This window comes from Pongo pygmaeus, chromosome 9 (assembly GCF_028885625.2).
Source record: "Pongo pygmaeus isolate AG05252 chromosome 9, NHGRI_mPonPyg2-v2.0_pri, whole genome shotgun sequence".
In the NCBI taxonomy this organism is placed as follows: domain Eukaryota; kingdom Metazoa; phylum Chordata; class Mammalia; order Primates; family Hominidae; genus Pongo; species Pongo pygmaeus.
In genome coordinates, this window is record NC_072382.2 from 66,383,803 (window position 1) to 66,409,258 (window position 25,456).

The following is a 25,456-nucleotide window of genomic DNA, read 5'->3' on the forward strand; positions in this document are numbered from 1 at the left end:
GCAATTTAAGTGGGGCTGGTTTCTATATTTGGGTGTGGTAACTTGTAGACTATATAGAGAAAAATAAGCATAGATAGATAGATAGATAGATAGATAGATAGATAGATAGATAGATAGATACTTGTTAACACAGAGACAGTTTATTTTATTCAATATATTTTCCTTTTATAGCTCCTACCTCCTCTTTAGAATCTTCCAGTAGCATAGAACAAGAGAAATACTTGCAAGCCTTACTGAATGCTGTTTCTGTCCATCAGAAACTCAGAGGCAACAGCACTCTTACTGTCAGGCCAGCCTTTGCTCTATCTCCAGGTAAGATTTGATAATACTTTTCTTCTTGACAGCTTCTAATGAAAGGTCAGTTCTGTTCCTAGGGTTATTTGTACTGTTATTTGTTATTTGTCCTGTTCCTTCACCAAGACTTCTTAAAAGTTTTACCCTGAAGGGTTATAAGTTTAATTCCTTTTACTTAGAAATCTACCACTATTAATGTCTAGTAAATAGTAACTAAACTTAGAGATTCAGTTTTTTCTTTTTGTTTGTTTGTTTTTTTAAGAGACGGGGTCTCACTGTGTTGCCCAGTCTGGTCTCGAACTTCTGGGCTCAAGCAGTCTTCCCGCCTCAGCCTTCCAAAGTACTGAGATTACAGGTGTGAGGTGTGAGCCACCACACCCAGCTCAGTTATTTCCTTTTCAAAAGAGTAATTGGAGAGGAAGTGGGAAATATAAATAAAGTCACCCTTTATTCCCATATTTATCTTTCATAGAGTTTAAAATATTATTATGACATGGAATATGTAAGTGGAACATGTTTGTTAAATGTGTATTTATTAAAATCATCATTTATAAGTTTGAAATTCCCAAAATATCTGCAGCCTATTATGATTTTCAGTACAGTTTGTTTTCACTGGATTTGGATGAAGCCATTAAGACTTGTACTAATATTCTGTTTCAGTTATCATGTGATGGAACCCCAAAGGGTTCATGTAGAGGTAACCCTAATGTATTAGACACAGGAGCATGTGACTTGAGAAGTTGGTCTCTTTGGCTTAATCAGCTATTTGAATTAGCTCAACATAAGCAGAAAGTGGCTTTTCTTGTAAAGTAACACCATGCATGCCTTGCTCCATTTATCATTAAATTCTCTGATTGCACTTGCCAAACCTAACTCTCTATAATCTTGCAAATGTATGTTATCTCTGATTAATAATAACATTGCCTTGTTATCTCTAATAAAGCTTTGGGTACTTAAAAGTACAATGTTTGGCAGCAGTTAAACATGCTACACATGAAGATAACTTTTTGTCATTTGAGTAATGTTAACCCAAACAACATGGTTTTTGTTCTTCTTTTTGGCTGACTTTAGGGACTGAAAGGAGGACTTCAAGAATGTCCACTGTGCTTAAGCAGGTAGTGCCAGGACATTTGGATGTAAACCCATCCAATAGCTTTGCTCAAGGAGGTTAGTAAGATTGATTTTATAACTGAGCACTGATGCAAGCTTAAAAGCAGAAAGCATTTTTCTAGATAGTTGATATTTTAAATCAATTAATTATGGTTCAAATTGTTCTTAATTACCCTCTTCTGAATGAATGGTCAAATGTATTATTAGCATGATGACAGATGAGCTTAGCCTTGTGGGACAAGAAATATAATAATTGCTGATGTCATATATATTGATAAGTTTGGGAGCATTAGGAGGTAAGGGGAGCATGTCTAAATGATGAGTCAGCCCTGGGAGTACTCCATGATACTCCAGATTTGCAGGGCAGAAAGACCGATCAATCACAGAAGTATAGATAGTTAAGAAGTGATTCCAGATCCAAGGAACTCCAAATCCTGTTATTTTTGCTCCTGTCCTCTGAAATACTGGTTTGGAGGATAAGACATCATGATATCCAGGTAGCTGCTGACATGAGGAAATAGAGAAAGGCTAAGTATTCATTCTTTTAAGCTCCAAAAGGTCATCCACTTTGTTCTCTGGAAGTTTATGTGAGATTCTTTCACTCTGCAGAGGAAATTCCAGACCAGATTTTTTTTTTTTTTTTAAGACAGAGTCTTACTTTGTTGCCCAGGCTGGAGTGCAGTAGAACTGTCATAGCTAACTAACTGCAGCCTCCAACTCCTGGGCTTGAGCAATCCTCCTGCCTCAAGCTCCCAGGGAGCTAAGACTACAGGTGTGTGCCACCACTCCCAGCTAAATTTTTAAAATATTTTTTGGGACAGAGTCTTACTATGTTGCCTAGGCTGGTCTTGAACTCCTGGCCTGAAGCAGTCCTCCCACCTGGGCTTCCCAAAGTGCTAGGATTACAGGCATGAGAAAGCACCTGGCCCCAGATATCTCAACTGTGAAGTCCCACTGTCTCACAATGGAGTCACAGAATCTTAGACTCTTCCTCTCACCCCCATATAATGATGAATTCCCTTAAAAAGATGCTAAGTAGGCTGGGCGCAGTGGCTCACACCTATAATCCCAGCACTTTGGGAGGCTGAGGTAAGCAGATCACCTGAGGTCAGGAATTCCAGACCAGCCTGGCCAACATGGTGAAACCCTGTCTCTACTAAAAATACTAAAATTAGCCAGGCATGGTGGTGCACACCTGTAGTCTCAGCTACTCAGGAGGCTGAGGCAGGAGAATCAGTTGAACCCAGGAGGCAGAGGTTGCATAGAGCCGAGATCGTACCATTGCTGGGCAACAAGAGCAAAACAAGATCCGAGATCACTCCAGCCTGAGCAACAAGAGCAAAACTCCATTTCAAAAAAAAAAAAAAAAGAAAGTATATATATATATACACACACACACACACACATATATACACACTACACACTAAGTAAGTAATCTTGTTTCTGCTTGAACATCATCAGTAATGGGAAACTCATTTCTTCCCCAAAATAATCCCTTACATTTGTGAGCAGCTCTATGTGTTGCTTTCTCATATTGACCACCACTTTTACTTATTGGCCCTAGCTGTGTCCTCTGAGGTTAGAAAGTAAGTGTACTCTCCCACACCTAAAACCCTTCAGGAAAAACTCTTGTCAGGCTTGCTTTCTGCAAAATTCATTTCTTACAAAAATTGACTTTTTTCGCTTTTGAAAACCATACACATCTTGGTCCTTTGGATACTTTCTTTTCTTGCCTTTAGTTAACTCTGAATATCCCCCGTTCAAATGGTTGTAGGCCGCTTACCATCCTTATCACTCTGAACACTCCACAGAATTGAACCCAGCACTCTAGGTGTTCTCACAGCCTAAAACTGCATTAGCTATGAGCAGCCCCATCACTAGGTTAACCCATGTGGAGATTAATATCATTTGAAATCCCTGTCTGCTTCACATGTGCTATTGTTCTTAAAAATATACTGGCCTTGATGGTTGCTTTTTGGACCCACTAGCCGTGTTATAACTAGGAAATTTCATGTTTTGGGATGTGGACTGGTATTTTAGACCTTTGGACCCTGATTCTGTCTACCAGTGCATTTGCTGTTTTCAAACCTTTTGTCATCCATACATTTGATCATTGTTCTCATGTGATTCTTTGTTTAAAAAAATGTTGAACAAGCCAGAGCTAAGGACAAAGACCTACAGCAAAATAATATAAACCCCTCTGAAGAAAAAGATCAATCTGTTCATCTATACTGGTTATGAGTCTTCCCACTAAAACTCACCAGGCCCACATTTCTAAATCTCTGTCAATTGTTTTAATCCACTATTTGCCAGTCTTTCAAACAATTAACTGCATCACCAAGGGTTTTATGGTTATTTTGCTGTGATTTATTATAGGAATCAGTGCTTTTTTTAAAAAAAAGTAATTACAAATAGTCCATTGATAATCCATTCCTAGAATTTGGTTCAGAATCAACATAAAGATTCTACTTTACAAAATTCACTTTTTTCCCTTTTGAAAACCATATACATCTCCTAGTGGTCACATTGGTTTTTTGGATACTTTCTTTTCCTGCCTCGTCAGAACTTTCTGTAATTGCAGGATTTCCTAAGAGCTTTCAACCTTCTTGAGTCATCTTTCCAATTAGTGTGTCAGGCCTTGAAGTCGTTGTATTAGTTTCCTAGGGCTACCATAACAGAGTGCCACAAATTGGGTGGCTTAAACAACTATGTCTCATGGTTCTGGAAGCTGAAAGTCCAAGATCAGGGTGTCAGGGCGGGGTTGGTTCCTTCTGAGGGCTGTGAGGAAGAATCTGTTCCATGCCTTTCTCCTAGCTTCTGGAGGTTTACTGGCCATCTTCGGCATTGCTTGGCTTCTAGAAGCATTACCTAAATCTCTGCCCTCGTCTTCACATGGCATTCTCCCTCTGTGTTTGGCTCCAAATTTCTCCTTTTATAAGTACACCAGCCATATTGAATTAGGGCCCATTCTACTCCAGTATGGCCTCATCTTAACTAATGATATATATTCTGAGGCACTGGGGGTTAGGACTTAATATAAATTTTGGGAGGAGGACACATTTCAACCCATTACAGCCATATATATCATTTTTCTGAATTTTAGAGTACTATTATTTTAAAGTTTAAGATACACACTTCGTTCTTCTCATCATTTCTTTCTCAGTGAATTTGAACTAAAAGATGGTACAGTGATTTTTCTCCTAAGGTTCCTGGTATTTCAGTTGCTAAGCACTCTTGTCAGAATTTGGATCGAAATTGCATTTCCCCTTACTGCTTTATTTACCATATGAAAGTTTACATTGTCAGCAAGGAAAGTCAGTAATTTTTCCACTCAACTTTTAAACAATGCAACTTTCAGCAGATGTCTACTTAATTGAAGCCCTCCCACCCCACAACCTGATCTTGTATTTTGCCATTGTACACGTCACCATATTATCCATTCCAACATTTGGCCAGGTGGCCTATAATATAAATTGTAGCTGCACAGTTGTCTCCTCCTTTTATGTTGGTACCCAAGGCTCATGGATTTTCAACAATCTCTTTTTTTTTTTTTTTTTTTTTTGAGATGGAGTCTTGCTCTGTCACCAGGCTGGAGTGCAGTGGCACGATCTTGATCTTGGCTCACTGCAACCTCGGACTCCCTGGTTCAAGCAGTTCTCCTGCCTCAGCCTCTCAAGTAGCTGGGATTACAGGCACGTGCCACCATGCCCAGCTAATTTTTGTGTTTTTAGCAGAGATGGGGTTTCACCATGTTGGCCAGGATAATCTCGATCTCCTGACCTCGTGATTCACCCACCTCAGCCTCCCAAATTGCTGGGATTACAGGTGTGAGCCACCCCGCCCGGCCTTAACAATCTTTTTCAACTACGTTATCTTCTTTTTTAACACTGGCCTCCAACTCTTGGCTTCTTTTATACAAGGGAGTTCCCAGTAGTGGTTATATTCTTATGACTCCATTTCTTGCTAATCCTGAAGGCACCCGGAAGGCTGTATTTACCTTTTCAGATTAAAATCTCCTATTTAACTTATGACCACTATGTGCATATCTGAGGCTATAAATATTATTTCTGACACCCTTCTCAAATACTTTCTGCTGAAAATTACTGTGAATTTGGCTTGTTTCCTTATGACAGTTTTTTACTCCTAACCAGGTGCCTGTCATTCTGGTATCTTAAGCTAAAATCCAGAAACGCAAATCTCGTTCTTTTACTCCATCTCTTAACTCTTCACTCCTAAAGCCTCCAAAACCTTGTAAAGCCCCAGTGATAAACTGGACAAAGAGATACTGCTGTTCCCTGACACCTTCAACATTGTCTGTGATCTCTAGAGCTGCTTTCTGTGTTTCTTCTGATAGTGTCATTCCTTCTCAAAATAGGAGGAATGAACTGGGGCAAGCAAGTTAAGGGTCTCAAAAGATTCTCTGTTATGTGTAATGCCAGGCAGACACACATTTAGACTGGCCAGGGCAAGACAAGGTATAGACATTCCCATGCCTTGCAAGTAATTCATTTCCTTGTACCGACTCCCAGTACAGCCTCTTCATTCTTCCAGAGTTAGGTACCACTGTGGGAGGAGCCTCCTATCATTTAATTCTTCTTATTTTTTTTTTACCCTAACCCCTAGTTCTTCCTAGCCTTTTTCTTTTTGCTCCCCTATTTTCACAATTTTTTTCATTCCTTTCATTGTCGTACAGTCTTAGTTCCAAGTTTTCTTATGTTATTTCCACTGTGTGTCTCTCCTGGTCTGATGAGCAAGGGTTAAAATTGACCTTCACCTCTTTTTCAGTCAGGGTGATCACTTTGCATTCATCATGCATGTTGGTGAGTTCCTAATGCAAGGGCTGCATCCTTTTTTACATAAGAATCACTTTAAAAGCAAGAAGTGAATAGATTTGCATTTAAGCCCAATGGGGAAGCACATATACTTACAACTTGGATAAATTTCTTTGTTGAGTAGAAAAATGCCTTGAGAAAATTAGTACTGCCTCTCAAATACCAAAATATAATAGCTGGGTATATTTGAGAAGTAGCCACTTGGAGGCAGCTTTTTAATTTTTCATCCTTTACATTTTTTCTCCATGTATTATTTTATTCTTGAAATAACCTCCAGGATATGTATTTAGAGAGGCCCAGGGAGATTAAGTGACTTGGCCAAGGCCACACAGCAAATATTAGTATAACTGGGACTAGAATTAGTTCAGTGTTGCATCGTATCAGTGCAGATATATTTACTGAATATATCTAGTGTCTTATGCACTGGGCCAGGTATAAGATCACAATGATAAATAAGGTGCCACATGTGACCTAAGCATCTCTTTTCCTTCTCCCCTTTCGTCAGAACAGAGTAGAGGAAATAACACCAGTGCTTAGGAAACACTGGTTCTTTGAACAGTAATGCATTCCTATGGGGAAAATGAACTGTGTCATATCTTCCCTGAAGCAGTCCCCTTAGCCAGTTCTTACAGATTGGGTCCAAGGTCACATGGTTCCTCAGGAAACAATACATTAAGAGTTTAGTGGCCGGGCGCAGTGGCTCACGCCTGTAATCCCAGCACTTTGGGAGGCCGAGGTGGGCAGATCACGTGGTCAGGAGATCAAGACCATCCTGGCTAACATGGTGAAACCCCATCTCTACTAAAAATACAAAAAATTAGCCGGGCGTGGTGGCAGGCACCTGTAGTCCCAACTACTTGGGAGGCTGAGGCAAGAGAATGGCGTGAACCCGGGAGGCGGAGTTTGCAGTGAGCCAAGGTCGCGCCACTGCACTCCAGCCTGGGCGACAGAGCGAGACTCCGTCTCAAAAAAAAAAAAAAAAAAAAAAAAGTTTAGTTTAGTTACTTTCCAATTCAAACCATAGTCCCACTACTTACTGTGTGATTAAGCAAATTAGGAAACCTCTTAATTCTCAGTGTCTTCATCTTTAAAAAATAATATAGATTTTTAAGGTAGTTATGAGGAATAAATGAAATAATATATGTAAAACATTTAACTTAGTAACTAGCCCATAGTAGCATTTTAATAAATGTTAGTTGTCATTATTATTATAGTTATTGTTATCATTGCCATTGCCTAATACTCTGCTGAAATGGGAAGAAAGTCGACATTTGCATTTAAATTGCTTTGAGCCCTACTGATCTAAGGCAAGAGATAGAAGGCATATGCCCTAGGTCTAGCCAGTGACTTTCAAACTTGTTTGATCATGACTCACAGTAAGAAATGTATTTTATATTTATATGTATATATACCCATTCATTTTATATCACAATTCAGGTAGTACTAAGGCACATGCAAAATGTATAATGTATACACTAAAACAAAAGTTTTGTGAAACAATATTCATCCGTACCACATGCAGTGCTCATTAGTATTTTCAACTGTAATGTTTAATTTTGAAAAAAATACTGATTTGACCTATTAGAGTGATTTCCCAAGCCACTAAGGAGGATCCTGCAGTTTGGAAAAAACACAGCTTGAGACGTTTTGCTGGTGTTAAGTGCCCAGGACATCTAGAAATCATTCAGGAAATCTAAGTAGACCTCACTACCAACAACCAATGCGGTAGTCTAATTCCTTTGGTTAAAATGACTTCCAGATGGGATTAGAATTCTCAAAGCTCCCTGCGGGCCCCATATCAGTACTGGCCATTTTATCATTGCAGATTTTCTACTAATTGGCCAAAACTTGGCAGTTTTTCATTGATGAGCCTCTGTTTGGGGGAGTCCTTAATATTTTTTGTTTAATACCCCCTTTTCACTCTTTCAGTGCAAATAATTGGGTTGAAGATATAATAATGAGTCACAACAGCTCACAATGTATTGGCTTGCAAAAAGTAAATAATCAACAAATTCTTTGAGTGCCTATATTTCAGGCTGTCAGCATGGATACAAGAATAAACATGATTAGGTGCCTGCCCTCTCAAGCACATGCAAACCAAAAAGTGCCTGAGACAGGTCTCAATAAATTCAGAAGTTTATTTTGCCAAGGTTAAGGACTCGCCCTGGAGAAAGGTCTGTGCCTTTCTCCAACAATGATTTTGAGGGCTTTAATATTTAAACGAGAAAGTGGGAGGGTATAGTAATCCACATGTTGCAAGAAAAAAGGAGCAGGTAGGGGAACAGTCAATTATGTATTCGTCTTTAAGATAAAGTGAACATACCAGTAGCTACCTGTGGATAAATTTAACCTTTTAACTGTAGCTGTTTGTTTAGGAACAAAAGGAAAAGCGGCTTCTTGTATGTCTCACCTTTCAGCCTAATTTTTTCCTTTTGGCATAGTGAACTGGAGTCCTGAGTTTTTATTTTCCTTTCACACACGCAATCTTGTAGAGTGAAAGAATATACAGATAATCATGATGCAATGTGATCAAAGTTCAAATAGAGCTCCTCAGCTTGGGAACAGTCAGGAATGCCTTTAAGAGGTGCTAATATTGTATCTGGATCTTAAGGGTTAAGTAGGAATGTGTCAGGTAAGGAAATGGGGGAAATCATTCCAGGCAATAAGACTAGCATAAGAAAGTGTGATGTGTTAAGGGAACAGTATCTCAGAATCAGGAACTACTCAAGCATCACTATCATCATCTTAGTGTCCCATATTCAATAGGAAAGTTCAAAATTTTGGCAGAAAGGAGAGCAGTCAGCCAACACAGAGGAGGCCACACAGTGTGCCTTGGCCATGTCGTCCCAAACCTTTGTTCTGTCTTGCAGTCACATTCTCTGTCTGTCATCAGCCAGCACCTCTGCAGCCCTTACTTTCTGACTTCCTTTGGCCACCAGAGCCGTCAGTGCCCTTCATTTTCTGCTTCCAAAGGAGGGAAGTGGGAGTGAAAACTCACTTGTAATGATTTTTGTTATGTCATATGTTATACAATTTTGCATTTTATAACTTAATACTACTATTAAAGATTGTAATCCTGAATAAATATAAAATCGTTTCTTCTAATTGACTTGAGCAATTTGTTTGCTTGGAAAGTGCTAAAACTGCTCACAGTTTTTGGTTTGCCATCATCATAAACCCCTTTCTTTCTGTTGGAAAAAAATATATTACTCAAATTACAAAACTATTATCTCTAATACTGCCTATCATTTTGGTGCAAGTAGGGATTTTAAGAGAAGTCATTACTTCAGTCATCACAATCTGTATTATTAGTGGTACTGGGTATTGTCACAGGATTATGAATTTTTGCTGCTCATAACTATTTATGGAAAATAAATATAATTTCCAAATGAAAAGAGAAGAAGGAAGATAGCGTGGCAATGCTTAATGCTCTACTGCAAAAACATGCCCTTAGTTATTCCAAATGGTTACTAGAGCTTCATTGTTTCCTGGTGTGATGACCTTGCTCAAAGAACAAACGTGTTGTACAACACGCAGCATTCGCCAGTCTCCTTCAATATGAGAACCAATGTATTCCTAACATTTACCCATACACACCCCAAATTCCTTAATTTTATTATATAAATTTGTTTCTGACTGAATGACAACCTTCAAAAGCTTATTCCATTTGGTATAATTTTTTAGTGGCACCTTCTGCTGTGTGCTGTCCATTTCATTGTGCTTATAGTATTTATAAACAGGTGCTGAAATTTCATTTAACAGGTACTCAATGCATCTTTTTTTTTGTGACTGTGCAGCTTTTTGTTAATTAAATCTTCTACTTTCATTATATTTACATTTTTCCCCTGCTAATTTTAAAAATTAAATAACCTATTCTTCTCTTACTCAATCTGCTCTGACATTTGCTGCTATATACATTTTATTTCTCTTTCTGTCTTTAATCTTACCTACCAGTGCATGGGTACAGAGATAAATGTTTTACTCAGTCAAATCCCAAATCTTCAGCTAAGGGAAGAGTCCATAATCAAGGTACTGTATTATGTGTCCTGATATATCACTCTCTTAAACCACCTTCATGTGAAACTACATATGTTACAAGTAATTTTTTTGCATTTGTAAAATTATATCCTTTATTCTCATCTACATTCTGAATTTCCTCTGATTCCATTTACAAAAAAATTAATAATTGCCATAATGTCTAAGAAAAACTCATAAACTACATAAAAGATTCATCCAGCCAGGCATGGTGGCTCATACCTGTAATCCCAGCACTTTGGGAGGCTGAGGCGGGCGGATCACCTGAAGTCGGGAGTTCAAGACCAGCCTGACCAAGATGGTGAAACCCCGTCTCTACTAAAAATACAAAAATTAGCCGGGCATGGTGGTGTGCACCTGTAATCCCAGCTACTTGGGAGGCTAAGGCAGGAGAAAACCCAGGAGGCAGAGGCTGTGGTGAGCCGAGATCACGCCATTGCACTCCAGCCTGGGCAACGAGTGAAACTCCGTCTCAAAGAAAGATTCGTGCATGTGAAGCTGAAATGACCAATAAAAACTTTTCTTGGGAACTGGTCTCCTGACCCCATAAATGCTTATAAAGAGAAAATAAAGAGAAAGAGAAGCAGATGTGACATTATCATGGTGACTTCTGGTCACCTAGAAACGTGACTTTGATTTAATACTAGGAAAAGACTCAAACAGACTTTCTAGATCTAAAGAAGAAAACCTACTTTAGGGAGGCAGTAGGAAAGTCCTGTATCCCTGTGACCCCATCAGTGAGATAAACACCACAGTTCTAGAGGCATTTATGAGGGCCTCTTGATTTGAAGGTGATACAGTGCTAGTCAAATTTGAGAATTAGTACATGCCTTTGTGTCTGGATGTTTGATATTTAATAGTCTCACTTGCATATAGAAATCCTTGATTTTTCTAATTAATATAACTAAGGTCAGCTTATCTCATTGAGACTCTTCTAGCATTTTAGCTTGCCCTTTCTCTTAGAAGGTATCTGCTTCTGGCTGGGCATGGTGGCTCATGCCTGTAATCCCAGCACTTTGGGAGGCTGAGGCAGGCGGATCACCTGAGGTCAGGAGTTCAAGACCAGCCTGATCAACATGAAGAAACCCTGTCTCTACTAAAAATACAAATTAGCCAGGCATGGTGGTGCATGCCTGTAATCCCAGCTACTCAGGAGGCTGAGGCAGGAGAATCGATTGAACCCAGGAGGTGGAGGTTGCAATGTGCTGAGATCACGCCATTGCACACCAGCCTAGGCAACAAGAGCGAAACTCCGTCTCAAAAAAAAAAAAATAAAATAAAGGTATCTGCTTCTGACTGTACATTTTATTCATTTATTTTATTTTATTTTAGAGACAGTGTCTTACTCTGTTGCCCAGTATGTAGTGCAGTGGCGCTTTCTTGGCTCACTGCAACCTCCACCTCCAGCTGTCAAGCGATCCTCCCATTTCAGCTTCCCAATACAGGCGTCTTTTTGTATTTTTTTTTTTTTTTTTTTGGTAGAGATGGGGTTCCACCATGTTGCCCAGGCTGGTTTCAAACTCCTGGGCTCAAGTGATCTGCCCACCTTGGCCTCCCAAAGTGCTAGTATTACAGGCATGAGGCACTGTGCCCATTACTACATTTATAATTTCTCATTCTTCATGGATACTGAAAAAAACTATAATATAATCTTGTTTAGAATTACATCATTTTGGCATGATATACAAATATTAATTCCAAATCCAGCTTCAGATTTTAGTAGACTTACGAAGTTTCTATTTCATATCTTTAAATGTCATGTTAAATTGACCAAATAAGCAGAAGAATGTTCCTTACTTTTTTCATGAAGCCCTGAGAAAGTGCATAACTCAGCATTTGCCTTCCTAGACTTTATTAGTACCTCCTGCCAGCATGTTTTGTTTTCAGTATCAATGTACTGTTTCTACTTATGATCTTAGTATTTACTTTTAAATCCTGAATTTACATCAAAATGTAAAATAGGATTGATTTGGGGGATTTGCTAGGTTGTTCTGACGCTAAGATTGTGTGATTTTGAAATGCTATATTGGATAATGCTTATGTTGCAGAAGTAGCAAATGACCATATGACTTATGGTTTTTATATTAATTAGCTTGCTATGACCTCTAAAACTGTAGCTCCAGAGCATGCACCTTTTTCCTTAGTTAGTGGCATTCCCACATTAGATTATCTCACTCCATGACTTTGGCTTTTGTGAAGGTGTGTGGGCAAGTCTTCGTTCTAGCACTCGCTTGATCAGCTCTCCAACATCCTTCATTGATGTTGGCGCCCGGCTGGCAGGCAAGGATCACTCGGCCTCCTTCCGTAACAGCACCTACCTACAAAACCAGCTCTTGAAACGGCAAGCAGCCCTTTACATATTTGGTGAAAAGTCGCAACTAAGGGTAAGATTTCTTTTTTCTCACTTAGAAACTTTATGGATACACTAGGGCTGTTTATAAAACCTGTATCACAAACCAGCTTTGCTAGAATTTTTTTTACAGCATGATTCTTAACCTGGAGTTAATAATCTCAAAAAATTCAGCTCTCCTTTTGTATTTATTTATATATATTAATTTTTATATAGATACATGTATATACATATGCATATTTATTAGCCATGAAAATAAATATTTATTCATAATAGTAAAAAATCAACATAAACATCAGGAATACTAGGAAGTGTACATACAAAAAAAGAAATAAGGCTTCATCAGGCTGTGTTTTCAACAGCCTTGATTCAGTTTCCACAGGAATCTGCCCATGGCAAAACAGATAGTTTTGTTATGGTAAACCTAAAACAGGCTACAGAAAGATAGAAGAATGGAGAAAGGAAGACTGTGGTACCATGTATGGAGGCAAGGCAAGGCCAAGTCTAGGTTTTCTGAGTAACACTTGTTAAAACTTCACAAGGCTATATAGAAAGAGACACATGTCCTAAGACATGTCAGAAAATTCAAAATACTGGATGCTAATCAACTTTATTCTTACTGTTAAATTATTGTGCTAAAGAGCTTCACCATGCTAAGGGCCCATAAGTTGTAAAGATGGTCTTTTCCTCCAAAAGCAACGATAATTCCTTGAATTTAATGTTTTGCAAGTCACACATTACAAAATAAATTTCATTACTACCAGTAGGTATATAGGACATTAAAGTCATCTGTTAACTCAGAAATCTCAACGTTTAGTCCAGTGCTCCAGTTGGCACTGGACAACCTAGACAGACCTCTGGCTGAACCATGGAGCAGAAACTGTGAGCAGGGTGCCATTAGCAAGATCCCACATGCTTGGCCCTTAAGACGCCAGTAACTGAGTCATCTCTTCTGGAGCAGGCTGGTGGGTTTGCTAGCTCTTCTCCCACTGCCTGGACTGCTGCAACCACTTAGTCACTAACCTTTAGGGTAGAGGGCATAAAACTGCTGGGTAATGCTCAAGTTTTAAATCTGCATATGTGTCTTCTGATACAGTAGATAATTTTATATCCAGAAAATAGAACACTTTTCTACAGCAACCCAGGGTTGCTGGTGCCAGTGTCTTCTCCAGAGCACAGACTTTCCATGCTTCAGCACATTTACTCGTGATCCGAATCACTCTCCGAGGTTTAGCTCCTTAATACTCCCCTCTGCCATTCTCTTTGCACTTAATTTCTCAGATTAGCTATGTGATCATACGGATTTGAGTAAGAAAGAGTTGGGATGCTGCCTTTTTCTTTTTCCTTCCCTCTCTTCCTCCTGCCCTCTTTTTCTTTCTGTCTGTCCTTCCTCAATAAAGTATTATTATTATTATATTTTTTTTTTAAGTTTTTGAGATGGAGTCTCACTCTGTCGCTAGGCTGGAATGCAGTAGCATGATCTTGGCTCACTGCAACCTCCGCCTCCCAGGTTCAAGCAATTCTTCTGCCTCAGTCTCCCAAGTAGCTGGGATTACAGGCGTGCGTCACCACGCCCAGCTTTTTTTTTTTTTTTTTTTTTTTTTTGTAGTTTTAGTAGAGATGGGTTTTCACCATGTTGGCCATGATGGTCTCCATCTCTTGACCTTGTGATCCACCCGCCTCGGCCTCCCAAAGTGCTGGGATTACAGGCGTGAGCCACTACACCCGGACAAGTATTATTATTTTTAAAAATGTAATCCCACCATTCTGGCACAGTAGGTGTCAGCAATTCTATATATTCCATTCAGGTTTTATCTTTTATTCAATTTTGTTTGTAGAATATGGCTCTGTATCTGTCTGATATGTGCCACATTCTAGCTAGCACAATGCCGTCCAGTTACAATTCCATACCTTTTTCTCCCAACAAAGAAACATAAAGGAAAGCCAATAAATTACAGTGACTTATTTTGAAAGTAATCTTGAATTTGGCCTTTACCTAGGTAAATTCACATACTTTAATACTTTATTATTAGGAACAAATTCCTTACAACCTAATGGAGTGTCTTAATACTTTGGTTAGTAACTCTTGGTTTATAAGATAGGCATACCTAGCTCATGTATAGTTGGGAAATAGGAATCTACCTTTCCTGAAAAGTAAACTATGTTTTGTCTGTTATAAGTTTTTAAAAATAATAGAAAGGAACTCATGTATATCGCTACGTTCTTTATCTGAAGCCTTAACATCATGTTTCCATGTCATATAGTCTTCATAACTATTTTAGTCACTATTCATCCCATGTTGTTGGATGTTTAGGTTTCTTTATCTTCTGTATATAAAATTACAGTCACAATTCCAAGTGAATAGGTTATTTTGTTATTTCTTTTAATTGAGATACCATTCCCTGGGGTTTTTTTCCTATTAGATTATTTCCTTAGAGTAGCTTCCTTAAAATAGAATTATTAAGACAAAGGAAAAATTATAAAATACACATAACAAGATTTAACCATCTTAACCATTTCTAAGTGTATGACTCAGTATTATTAAGTACATTTACGTTGCTGTGCAACCAATCTCCAGAAAGCAGTTTTACTCTTAGAAAAGCAGATGGTCCAATAGAGTAATTTGGGCACAATGAAAAGAAAGTGGAAACATTTTGAGAAAATTAATTCATTCTTTGGCATGAAAAGTTAGAGGACTTTTAAATCTTCTTCAGAGCTAGGCAACCAGGTTATTAAAATGAAATATACCAGTAGGCCATCAGTATAGCATTCTTTAATTGCAAATGCAACACTCATACCACACACAAAATAAATTCCATATGGATTAAAGATGTAAATGAGAAAGTACTCAAATAAATATAGGTTGATACATATATCATATTAAGTGAAAAAATATTATCCCAAAGATAGAAATGAACAAAGCCTTTCATGGATTTTTTATGTAATTTTTTTTTTTTTAAGGTGGAATCTCACTCTGCTGCCCAGGCTGGAGTATCGTGGTGTCATCTCAGCTCACTGCAACCTCCAACTCCGGGGTTCAAGTGATTCTCCTGCCTCAGCCTCCCGAGTAGCTGGGATTACAGGTGCCCATCACCACGCCTGGCTACTTTTTGTATTTTTAGTAGAGATGGGATTTCACCACGTTGGCCAGGCTGGTCTTGAACTCCTGAACTCCAGGTAATCTGCCTGCCTCGGCCTTCCAAACTGCTGGGATTACAGGCATGAACCACCGTGCCCGACCATGTAATTTTTTATTATTGACTTTTAAGAAGTAGGACCGGGCGCGGTGGCTCACGCCTGTAATCTCAGCACTTTGGGAGGCCGAGGCGGGCGGATCACAAGGTCAAAAGATTGAGACCATCCTGGGCAACATGGTGAAAGCCCATCTCTACTAAAAATGCAAAAATTAACTGGGTATGGTGGCGCACGACTGTAGTCCCAGCTACTCGGGAGGCTGAGGCAGGAGAATCGCTTGAACCTGGGAAGCGGAGGTTGCAGTGAGTCGAGATCGCGCCATTGAGCTCCAGCCTGGGTGACAGAGCGAGACTCCATCCCAAAAAAACAAAAAAGTAACCACAATGTTGGTAGTCTTGGGGCAGTAAGAAAGTGATTTTTATTTCTTTCTCAATATTTATCTCTACCTTTTTTCATTTTTATTATGAATATGTTTTACTTGCATAATAAGAAACAAATATATGCATATCTACAAACTTTAATACATGTACAGTCTGGAACTCCAACAGTGTATTACCTATCCCTTACCATATACATCTTGGGAACACTTAGTTTACACTGTTGGAGTAATCATACTGTCCATGTATCATTAGTTTCTCTTTAAACTTCCAGGTTCATGGCCTTATAATTGACTTATATTTGGTATTATAAGCTCCATCAGGTTCCAGTCTACCAGTAGTCTCTTCCAGTTCTCAGAATGAGTGCATTCTTAGGCTAAGTAATCTACCTCTAGTAAGGACTAGATTTGCCATTCTAGGCAAACCACTAGCCTGTACTGAATGGCTCTTGCCACCAACACTGACACATTGCCATACAAGATTGGCTTTCTTGACCCATTGGCAGCCTCTGCAGCTATTTGGCCCCAAATAACTGTTTATCATTACGCACTGCCCCATTGGAAACATCACTCATTTACCTATAGCACTTCATCTGCCTAATTCTCTGAATCTTCATCCACAGAACTTCAAGGTAGAATTTGCTTTAAATTGTGAGTTTGTTCCTGTTGAATTTCATGAAATCCGGCAAGTGAAAGCCAGTTTTAAGAAGCTGATGAGGGCTTGTATCCCAAGCACCATCCCTACTGACTCAGAAGTGACCTTCTTGAAAGCGCTAGGAGATTCTGAGTGGTTCCCACAGGTAATGTCTGAAGCAGCTTCTTTCTTTATAACTCAAAGAAACAGAGGCCCAAGTAGATATACAGAACCGTATTTGAGAAAAAAAATACTTGGTTCCCCTACTCCCCAACATTCTCCTCCTTCACTGTGTGCCATCAGTAAAGGCCTTTCAGTCTCAGGAAATCATCTGGTATAGGAGGTGAGGGAGTAGAAGTCTTGATCGCTGGGTTTTTATCTCTGTGTATTTAAAAGTTTGGTATCTGTAGGACACTAAGGAGAAAATTATTTTTAGATGGAAATTTTTGATGTAAATTTAATCAGCATGTATTTACGGGTCTCCTGTTCTGTTGTCAATATAGTAAGGATCCAGGGCAGAGGGCAACTTCTGCATGACTCCCAAGAGCTCTCACTTTTCATTTGTCTACCTATCCCAGGTCTTTCGATTTTAGATTCACCCCACACTACCCACCAAAGGCACACTGGATGCCCCCAAGCCTACCTAAGGCTTGAGAAAAAAACACAATGTCTATCTTTCAGTTCAGTCAACTTTGGGATATTCTTAATTGAACTTTTATTGAGAAATTAAAGGGCCTTGTCTTTAAGCCCCTTTATTTCTTCTATTGCCCAGGCTGGTCTTGAACTCCTGGCCTCAAGTAATCCTCCCACCTTGACCTCCCAAAGAGCTGTGATTACAGGCATGAGCTGCCACGCCTGGCCCCCATTATTTGTTATCACCTTGCAGAAATTCCCAGTCCCCTGCCTCCATCTACCTCCAAGCATCCTGCCTCGTTTCCCACAGGACATTGGACTAAAAGGCAAAAAAAAAAAAAAAAAGGAAATGATGTCAGTACCCAGGGCTGTGACTGTTCTCAAGATACTTAAACCAAAGAGAAATGCCGCCACATATATATTTGGCTATAAATGTATCATGCTGTGTTCATTATTATTAAGGCAATTTAGGGTGCTTTGCATACCCGTGGAAGGAACTGATCGATACTCCCTTCTGTCCCCAGGCTATGAGCCCCAGCTCCAAACGGACCCCACCACCGAACTTATCTATCCATGTTTCTGATACATTCTGTGCTCTACTCTTTGCTAGAAAGTGGACCTGTACCAAAAGTTAGGGACTAAAGACAGTGGAAAATAATTGCCCACTTGAGATATTGACATCTTAAAAGTTAACTCTAAAAGCAAATTCTTTTTTTTAACTTTTGTGTTCAGGGGTACATATAGGTTTGTTGTATAGGTACATTGCATACCTTGGGAGTTTGGTGTACAGATTATTTCATCACCCAGGTAATAAGGATAGTACCTGATAGGTAGTTTTTCTATCCTCACCCTCCTCACACCTCCAACCTCAAGTACGCCCCAGGCATCTATTCCCTTCTTTGTGTCCATGTGTACTCAAGTTTAGCTCCCACTTATAAGTGAGAATATGCAGTATTTGGTTTTCCATTCCTGTGTTAGTTTGCTTCAGCTGTGTTACTGCAAAGGACATAAGCTCATTCTTTTTATGGCTGTGTAGTATTCCATGGTGTATATGTACCATATTTTCTTTACCCAGTCTACCGTTGATGAGCATGTAGGTTGACTCTATGTCTTTGCTATTGTGAATAGTACAGCACTGAACATGTGTGCGCATGTGACTTTATGGCAGAACAATTTATATTCCTTTGGGTATATACTCAGTAATGGGATTGCTAGGTCAAATGGTAATTCTGTTTTAAGTTATTTGAGAAATCACCAAACTACTTTCTACAATGGCTGAACTAATTTACATTCCCACCAGAAATGTATATACATTCCCTTTTCTCCACAGGCTCGCCAGCATCTGTTATTTTTTGACTTTTTAATAATAGCCATTTCTTAAAACAAATTCTGAGCCCAAAAGAATTCAGGCCTGGTGATAGCTATGTTGTAGAAACAGTTACATGAGGAGCTTCTCATTACTGAGTAGGACATTTGCCTTATTCCTGTGTTTAAAGTAGCCTAGCTCTGTTTCAGATATGGGTTTTTTCATTTTTGTTCTTGTTCAGAGTTGGATTCAAATTGGAAATTATGTCTGATGATCATTAAAGTATTTTTTAAAATTAGAATGTTATACATTTGGTTTTAAAATCTATATACTATTCTCATACCTTAATTGTTTGTTAAGGACTTTGAGCCAATTGATGTGACTTTAAAAACTTAGCACAAATATATTGATGTGGCTTTAAAAACTTAGCACAAATATAAAAGTTTTTTTTCTCATTTAGTACACAGTGCAGACAAATATGAGTATCTTTTTTATTTTTATTTTTTGAGACAGGGTCTTGCTCTGTCACCCAGGCTAGAGCACAGTGGCACAATCACAGCTCACTGTAGCTTCGATCTCCCAGGTTCAAGTGATCCTCCTACCTCAGCCTCCTGAGTAGCTGGGACTACAGGCAGATGCCACCACGCCTGGCTGGTTTTTGCATGTTTTGTAGAGATGGGGTTTTGCCATGTTGCCCAGGTGGTCTCGAACTCCTGAGCTCAAGCACTACTCCCACCTCAGCCTCCCAAAGTGCTAGGATTACAGGCGTTGAGCCACCACGCCCAGCCAGGAGTTTCTTTTTTAACATATAATTCACTTACCATAAAATTTATCCTTATGATAAAAGTATACAACTCAATGCTTTTTGGTATATCCACAACATTGTGTAACTATCACCACTATCTAATTCCCAAAAAATTAAGAATATCTGAAATAGGCCCGGCATGGTGGTTCACGCCTGTAATCCTAGCACTTTGGGAGGCTGAGGCGGGTGGATTACCTGAGGTCAGGAGTTCAAGACTAGCCTGGCCAACATGGTGAAACCTCATCTCTACTAAAAATACAAAAAATTAGCCAGGTGCACTGGTATGCACCTGTAATCCCAGCTACTCGGGAGGCTGAGGCAGGAGAATCGCTTGAACCTGGGGGGCAGAGGCTGTGGTTAACCAGGATTGCATCACTGCACTCCAGCCTGGGTGACACAGCGAGACTTTGTCTCAAAAAAAAAAAAAAACCAATATCTGAAATAGAACTTACTACATCATGGAAAAACAAATTTTAAGTCCAATAAAATGCATCTGAATTTCCTTCTTTTGTTGGGAAGTCCACATAGAATCTCTATTTTTTGTACTCTATGGAATTATAGCTCACCTACTTTTGGGGGAATCATGTAAGGTAATTTTATTTCATTATGTATTACTAGAATGTATTGTTTTAAAATGTGTCTACTTTTTTGAAGTGTCATTTTGTTGTTGTTTTTATTGAGATGGGGTCTCACTGTGTTGCCCAGGCTGGTCTCGAACTCCTAACCTCAAATGACCTGCCCAGCTCGGCCTCCCAAAGTGCTGGGATTACGGGCATGAGTCACTGCATCCAGACAAAAGTGTCATTGTTTAATCTTGATTTGAAAGAACTTTAAGTATTTAAAACATTATGTGGTTCTTTTGTCCAAGCGCTTTATCCCTAACTCGTTTGATTATCCAGGGTTGAAAGCAACTCTGTCTGACTTCTGCACTCAGAAAGTGCTTGGTCTAATTGTGTTCTCCTTCCTATCTCTTAGCTTCACAGGATAATGCAGCTGGCTGTGGTTGTATCAGAAGTACTTGAGAATGGTTCCTCAGTTTTGGTCTGTTTGGAGGAAGGCTGGGACATCACTGCACAAGTAAACTATTAGACATATTTTTTAATATTTCATTTTATATTTATATTTCCATTTGGTTGTTTTTAAATTCTTCAGATGACTCTTTTGTATAATGACTAATGTGTTTATGGACAGAGAAAGTCGTGTGTTAAACACCACCTGGTATCCATCAGAAAACTCCGTACCATGAGCTCTTAGCCCCTATGCAGCCTGGAGCTCTGGCTCCAGGCATCAAGCTCTCCCATCCACAGATGTACCATGCAGGCTTGCGGATGGAGCCTTTGACCAGCAGTGTGAGGCGTGGACCATCCTTCCTGGGTTTTGTCAGTCCATCCCCTGGCTCTCTATAAGCCCCGCCTTAACTCACTCCAGAGTGAAAAGTGTGAGTTCAGACTACATTAAGACATTAATCTGCATCTGCCAAAAAGTAGAATTGATTTTAACTGATCCTCTGGCCTCTGATTAACTTAGGAAACGGTTGCTGTCAGCAAACTGGCCATTTAAGGATTAAAGTCTTAATTCCCTGAAAGTAAACTTGTAGCCAAAATGAATTTGAGCTTTAGTTTTTACTGGCAAGTTTACAGAATTAATTTTATTGGCCATCCTGGAATGGTTAGTGAACAAATTTGCTGTCCAGGTAAATTTGTGAATTAGCTATCATCAGAAGGAAGTGCTTTTATCTTAGTAATAGGACTTTTTCAGAACTAAAATTAATGACAGTCCATCCTGCTTATGCCCTAGGTGACATCCCTGGTTCAGTTACTCAGTGATCCCTTTTATAGGACACTTGAAGGCTTCCGGATGTTGGTTGAAAAAGAGTGGCTCTCTTTTGGTCACAAATTCAGTCAGCGGAGCAGCTTGACCCTCAACTGTCAGGGGAGTGGTTTTGCTCCAGTCTTCTTACAGTTCTTAGACTGTGTACACCAGGTAAGTAGAGCAAGCTTGAGTTGACTTGATATGAAGGAAAGAACACAACATACTAGCATTGATGGAGCATTGCGATGGTGTGCCCGGTACCTTCCTGTTATAACTCTGATTAACTCAGCCACAGGACATGCTGAAATCTTAGCAGTAGACTCCTAGGAATGGAAAAGAAAAAAAATTAGTTGGTTTCTGAAACTAGGACAGCTAAGCTGGCTGTTGGGCTTGTCCCAAGTGCAGTAGCCAGCATTCTAAATGACCATCTTCAAAGAAGAGGAGCAAACTTGGGCTTATTACCTAAGAACAAAATCTCTAGGCAATAGGGGTCTTGAAATCCAGCACATGGTCTGTCCAGTTTGGGAGGACCCCAGCTTGTGTCTGGGAACATAAGAGGTAAAGCCTAACCCCTGGAGAAATAATCAGGGCCCAGCCAGACAGGTATACAGGCTTGAGAACACTGGTCACTTCTACCACATTGAGAAACTGTGGTACATATACACCATAGAATACTATGCAGCCATACAAAAGAATGAAATCATGTCTTTTGCAATGACATGGATATAGCTGGAGGCCATTATCCTAAGCAAATTAATGCAGAAGCAGAAAACCAAATACCTCATGTTCTCACTTATAAGTGGGAGCCCAGGTATATCCATTCAAATGCAGTGACGGTAGGGGAGATGTGACTGCTCTAGGCTCCCTCCTGCCTTCATCGCAGGCACATCAGATAGAGACCTCTGGATGGGGCCTTGGTCAGGATTGGGTTTGAGAATTCGATGGCACCAAGCTTGCAGGTTGAAGACTGAATTGGCCTAGGAAAAGCAGGCCTATTTCCAGCTTTCATTTGACCACAATCCCAGGGTTGGATGAATGGGTTCTGGCATGTCAGACATATCTGTGGGAATGGTGAGCCTCTTTGAAACACACTGGCCTCAAATATCGATTGGAAAGAAAGGCAGAACTATGTTTTCAGGAACCAGAGTTGAAACTAACTCTGATGACACCAAGTTAGTATGTGGTTATGTTTTATTTTGTTTTTATTAACTTTCCAGATCACTACATAATTTTTGTAAATAACAGCTTTATTGAACTATATATCATACAATTCACCTATTTAAAGTGTTCAGTAGTTTTGAATCCATTCACAAAGTTTTGTAACAATTACCACAGTCAATTTTAGAGCATTTTATCACTCCAAAAAGAAACTCCATACTCATGAGCAGTGACTTTCCAACCTTTTACCCCACACACAGGAAGCTATGTTTTTTACTGCTCTAATTTACTTATTAAAGAAAAGACCGATTGACGAATTTCAATTGATCTGTCCAAGCAGTAACTGGAGGAGCTGGTCACAAGGTTAAGCATGTACCTTTAAACTCTTTGCAGCAAATAGTATGATATATTTGTTTTCTGTTTGAATATTGGCCCTTTTATTCATACTCCTTTTGGCAAATAGATGAGGGAAAAGTTTGGAGACCATTGTCTCTGAAACAGAAAGCTTACCTGAGGCCAAAGGAGAGGAGCAAGCATCTCTTCTCACTTCTAGGCAGGTGAAAGCATATGAGTTCTTCATGAAAGCACTTATTATCTTGCTTTTTTATTATGCTTATCAATTGGATTAGACTATTTCCTGCCTCCATATACCACCATTACTAATAATAATTACTAATTTGTGTCAACTGCTTACTATGTGCCAGGCACTGTTCTGAGCACTACACATGTTATTTTAATTCATAATTCTTTGAATCTTTCGCTGACCCTCACCCTCCCACTTTATTTATATTTCTAATGAGTCAGGTATAGACTTCTTTGATAACATCTATAGCACTAAAGTATATTTATTTGTATGTAAGTATTGCCCTCTACTTAGTCTGAGAATTCCCGGGAACAGGGACTATGTCATACTAGTCTTCATATCCCTAGTATCTAGCACAATTACAGTTTCAGTCTCTGGAATATAATAAATAGATAATCTCAGTGAATATATGAGAATTTGAAAGACCACAAGTCTTGTTCATGCTCTTACCACCCTTCATCAAGACCATCTAGAATACCCTGGCCGGGCGTGGTGGCTCACACCTGTAATCCCAGCACTTTGGGAGGCTGAGGTGGGTGGATCACGAGGTAAGAGATCAAAACCGTCCTGGCCAACATGGTGAAACCCCATCTCTACTAAAAATACAAAAAATTAGCCGGACATGGTGGCGCACGCCTGTAGTCCCAGCTACTTGGGAGGCTGAAGCAGGAGAATCGCTTGAACCCAGGAGGCGGAGGTTGCAGTGAGCTGAGAATCCCCCACTGCACTGCAGCCTGGGAGACAGAGCGAGACTCCGTCTTGGAAAAAAATATATATATATCTAGAATATCCTAAGTAGAATTGCTGGCATAATCTTCCAAAAGCTCAGATACAATCCTTTTATTCCCCTCCACAAAAGTCTTCAAAGCAAACAAACAAAAACCTTCAGTGGCTCCACATTTCCTAAAGAATTACCCTTCCACATTGAATATTCAAATATTCCAATTTGAATATAACTGGGGGGAGCCAAAATGTCCTACAGTAGGTGAATGGCTACACAAACTGGGATACATCCATACTGTGGACGACTACTCAACAGTAAAAAGGAATTACTGGCACATGCAACACCTTAAAGGGATCTCAAGGACATTATATTGAAAGAAAAAAAAAAGGCAATCTCAAAGGGTCCAACTGAGTGTGATTCCATGTATATAATTTTTTTTTTTTTTTTTGAGACAGAGTCTCACTCTGTCACCTAGGTTGGAGTGTAGTGGTGTGATCTCAGCTCACTACAACCTCTGCCTCCCAGGCTCACGCAATCTTCCCACCTTGGCCTCCCAAGTAGCTGGGACCACAGGTGCACACCACCACAGCTGGTTAATTTTTTGTATTTTTAGTAGAGACAGGGTTTTGCCATGTTGTCCAGGCTAGTCTTGAACTCCTGAGCTCAGGCGATCCATCTCCCTTGGCCTGCCTCCCAAAGTGCTGGGATTACAGGCGTGAGCCACCATGCCCAGCTAATATTTTAAAATGACAAGATCATAAATTATTGGTTGTCAGATTCAAGATAGTGGGGGAGAAGGAAATGAGTGTGACTATAAATGGGTAGCATGAAAAACAAACCAAATGTCCATCAACCGATGAAGAGATGAACAAATTCTGGCATATTAATTCAGTGGAATACCACTCAGCACACAAAGGGAATGAAATATTTATATTACAAAGACTGACCAATCTTGTGATCACTATGCTCAGTGAAAGAAGCCAGGCAGAAAAGACTATCTACTACATAAGTTTATTTATATGACATTCTAAAAAGGGTAAAACTATAGTGACTGAAAGCAGATCAGTGACTGCCTGGGACCAGTGACCAAGGGAGGGGATCAATCATCATGCAAAGGGCATAAGCAAACTTTTCAGCATCAGGAAACTGTTCTGTATCATGATTGTGGTGGTGGTTACACAACTGTGTACAGTGACCAAAACTAATAAAACTATACACTTAAAGTAGGGAAATTTTATATTTAAATAATACTTCAATAAATCTGGAGGAAAAAAATAATAATCTTTCATTAGTAAGTCCAACATCTCAGTAAACTAGAGTTCCAGAAAAAGAAAACAGCAGCTACCTTGTTTCTACGGAGAAGAATTTGTCTGGGGCCCAGAAAGTACTTGTAGGTCTGGCTGCTTGCTTTCTGGAAACAGGACAGGAAATAGGTCCAGGGAAATCCCAGTTCAGTATGCAGACTTTTCGTTTTTTCCATGCTATTTTCAGTGTTTCCTAAGTCTCATCACTAACCCAGTTGTGTCTGGTGTTCCCAAGTCTAGAGCTTATCAGGTTTGTTTTTTTGTTTGTTTGTTTTTCAGAAAATAAACCTCCAATCTGTTGCTCT

The 25,456-nt window shown here is 39.5% G+C and overlaps 1 protein-coding gene and 1 long non-coding RNA gene across 10 annotated transcripts in view; one reads left to right on the forward strand and one right to left on the reverse strand.

Moving 5' to 3' along the window:
- SBF2 (SET binding factor 2) overlaps window positions 1–25,456 on the forward strand; it is a 544,916-nt gene that overhangs the window by 493,413 nt on the left and 26,047 nt on the right. For 5 of the 9 annotated variants that reach the window (XM_054439274.2, XM_063671920.1, XM_063671923.1 and 2 more), the window contains 6 exons: window positions 172–312; window positions 1,366–1,461; window positions 12,471–12,655; window positions 16,816–16,992; window positions 20,546–20,647; window positions 21,368–21,553. In XM_054439274.2, coding sequence (XP_054295249.1) covers window positions 172–312; window positions 1,366–1,461; window positions 12,471–12,655; window positions 16,816–16,992; window positions 20,546–20,647; window positions 21,368–21,553 — 887 coding nt within the window. The remainder of the gene's footprint in view (window positions 1–171; window positions 313–1,365; window positions 1,462–12,470; window positions 12,656–16,815; window positions 16,993–20,545; window positions 20,648–21,367; window positions 21,554–25,456) is intronic. The other 4 variants (XM_063671925.1, XM_063671922.1, XM_054439275.2 and 1 more) reach the window with 1 other exon arrangement.
- The window catches only part of LOC129007902 (uncharacterized), a 51,067-nt gene continuing 46,268 nt past the window's right edge, over window positions 20,658–25,456 (reverse strand). The window contains exon 4 of the long non-coding RNA XR_008492417.2: window positions 20,658–21,705. This is a non-coding gene — a long non-coding RNA (uncharacterized LOC129007902). The remainder of the gene's footprint in view (window positions 21,706–25,456) is intronic.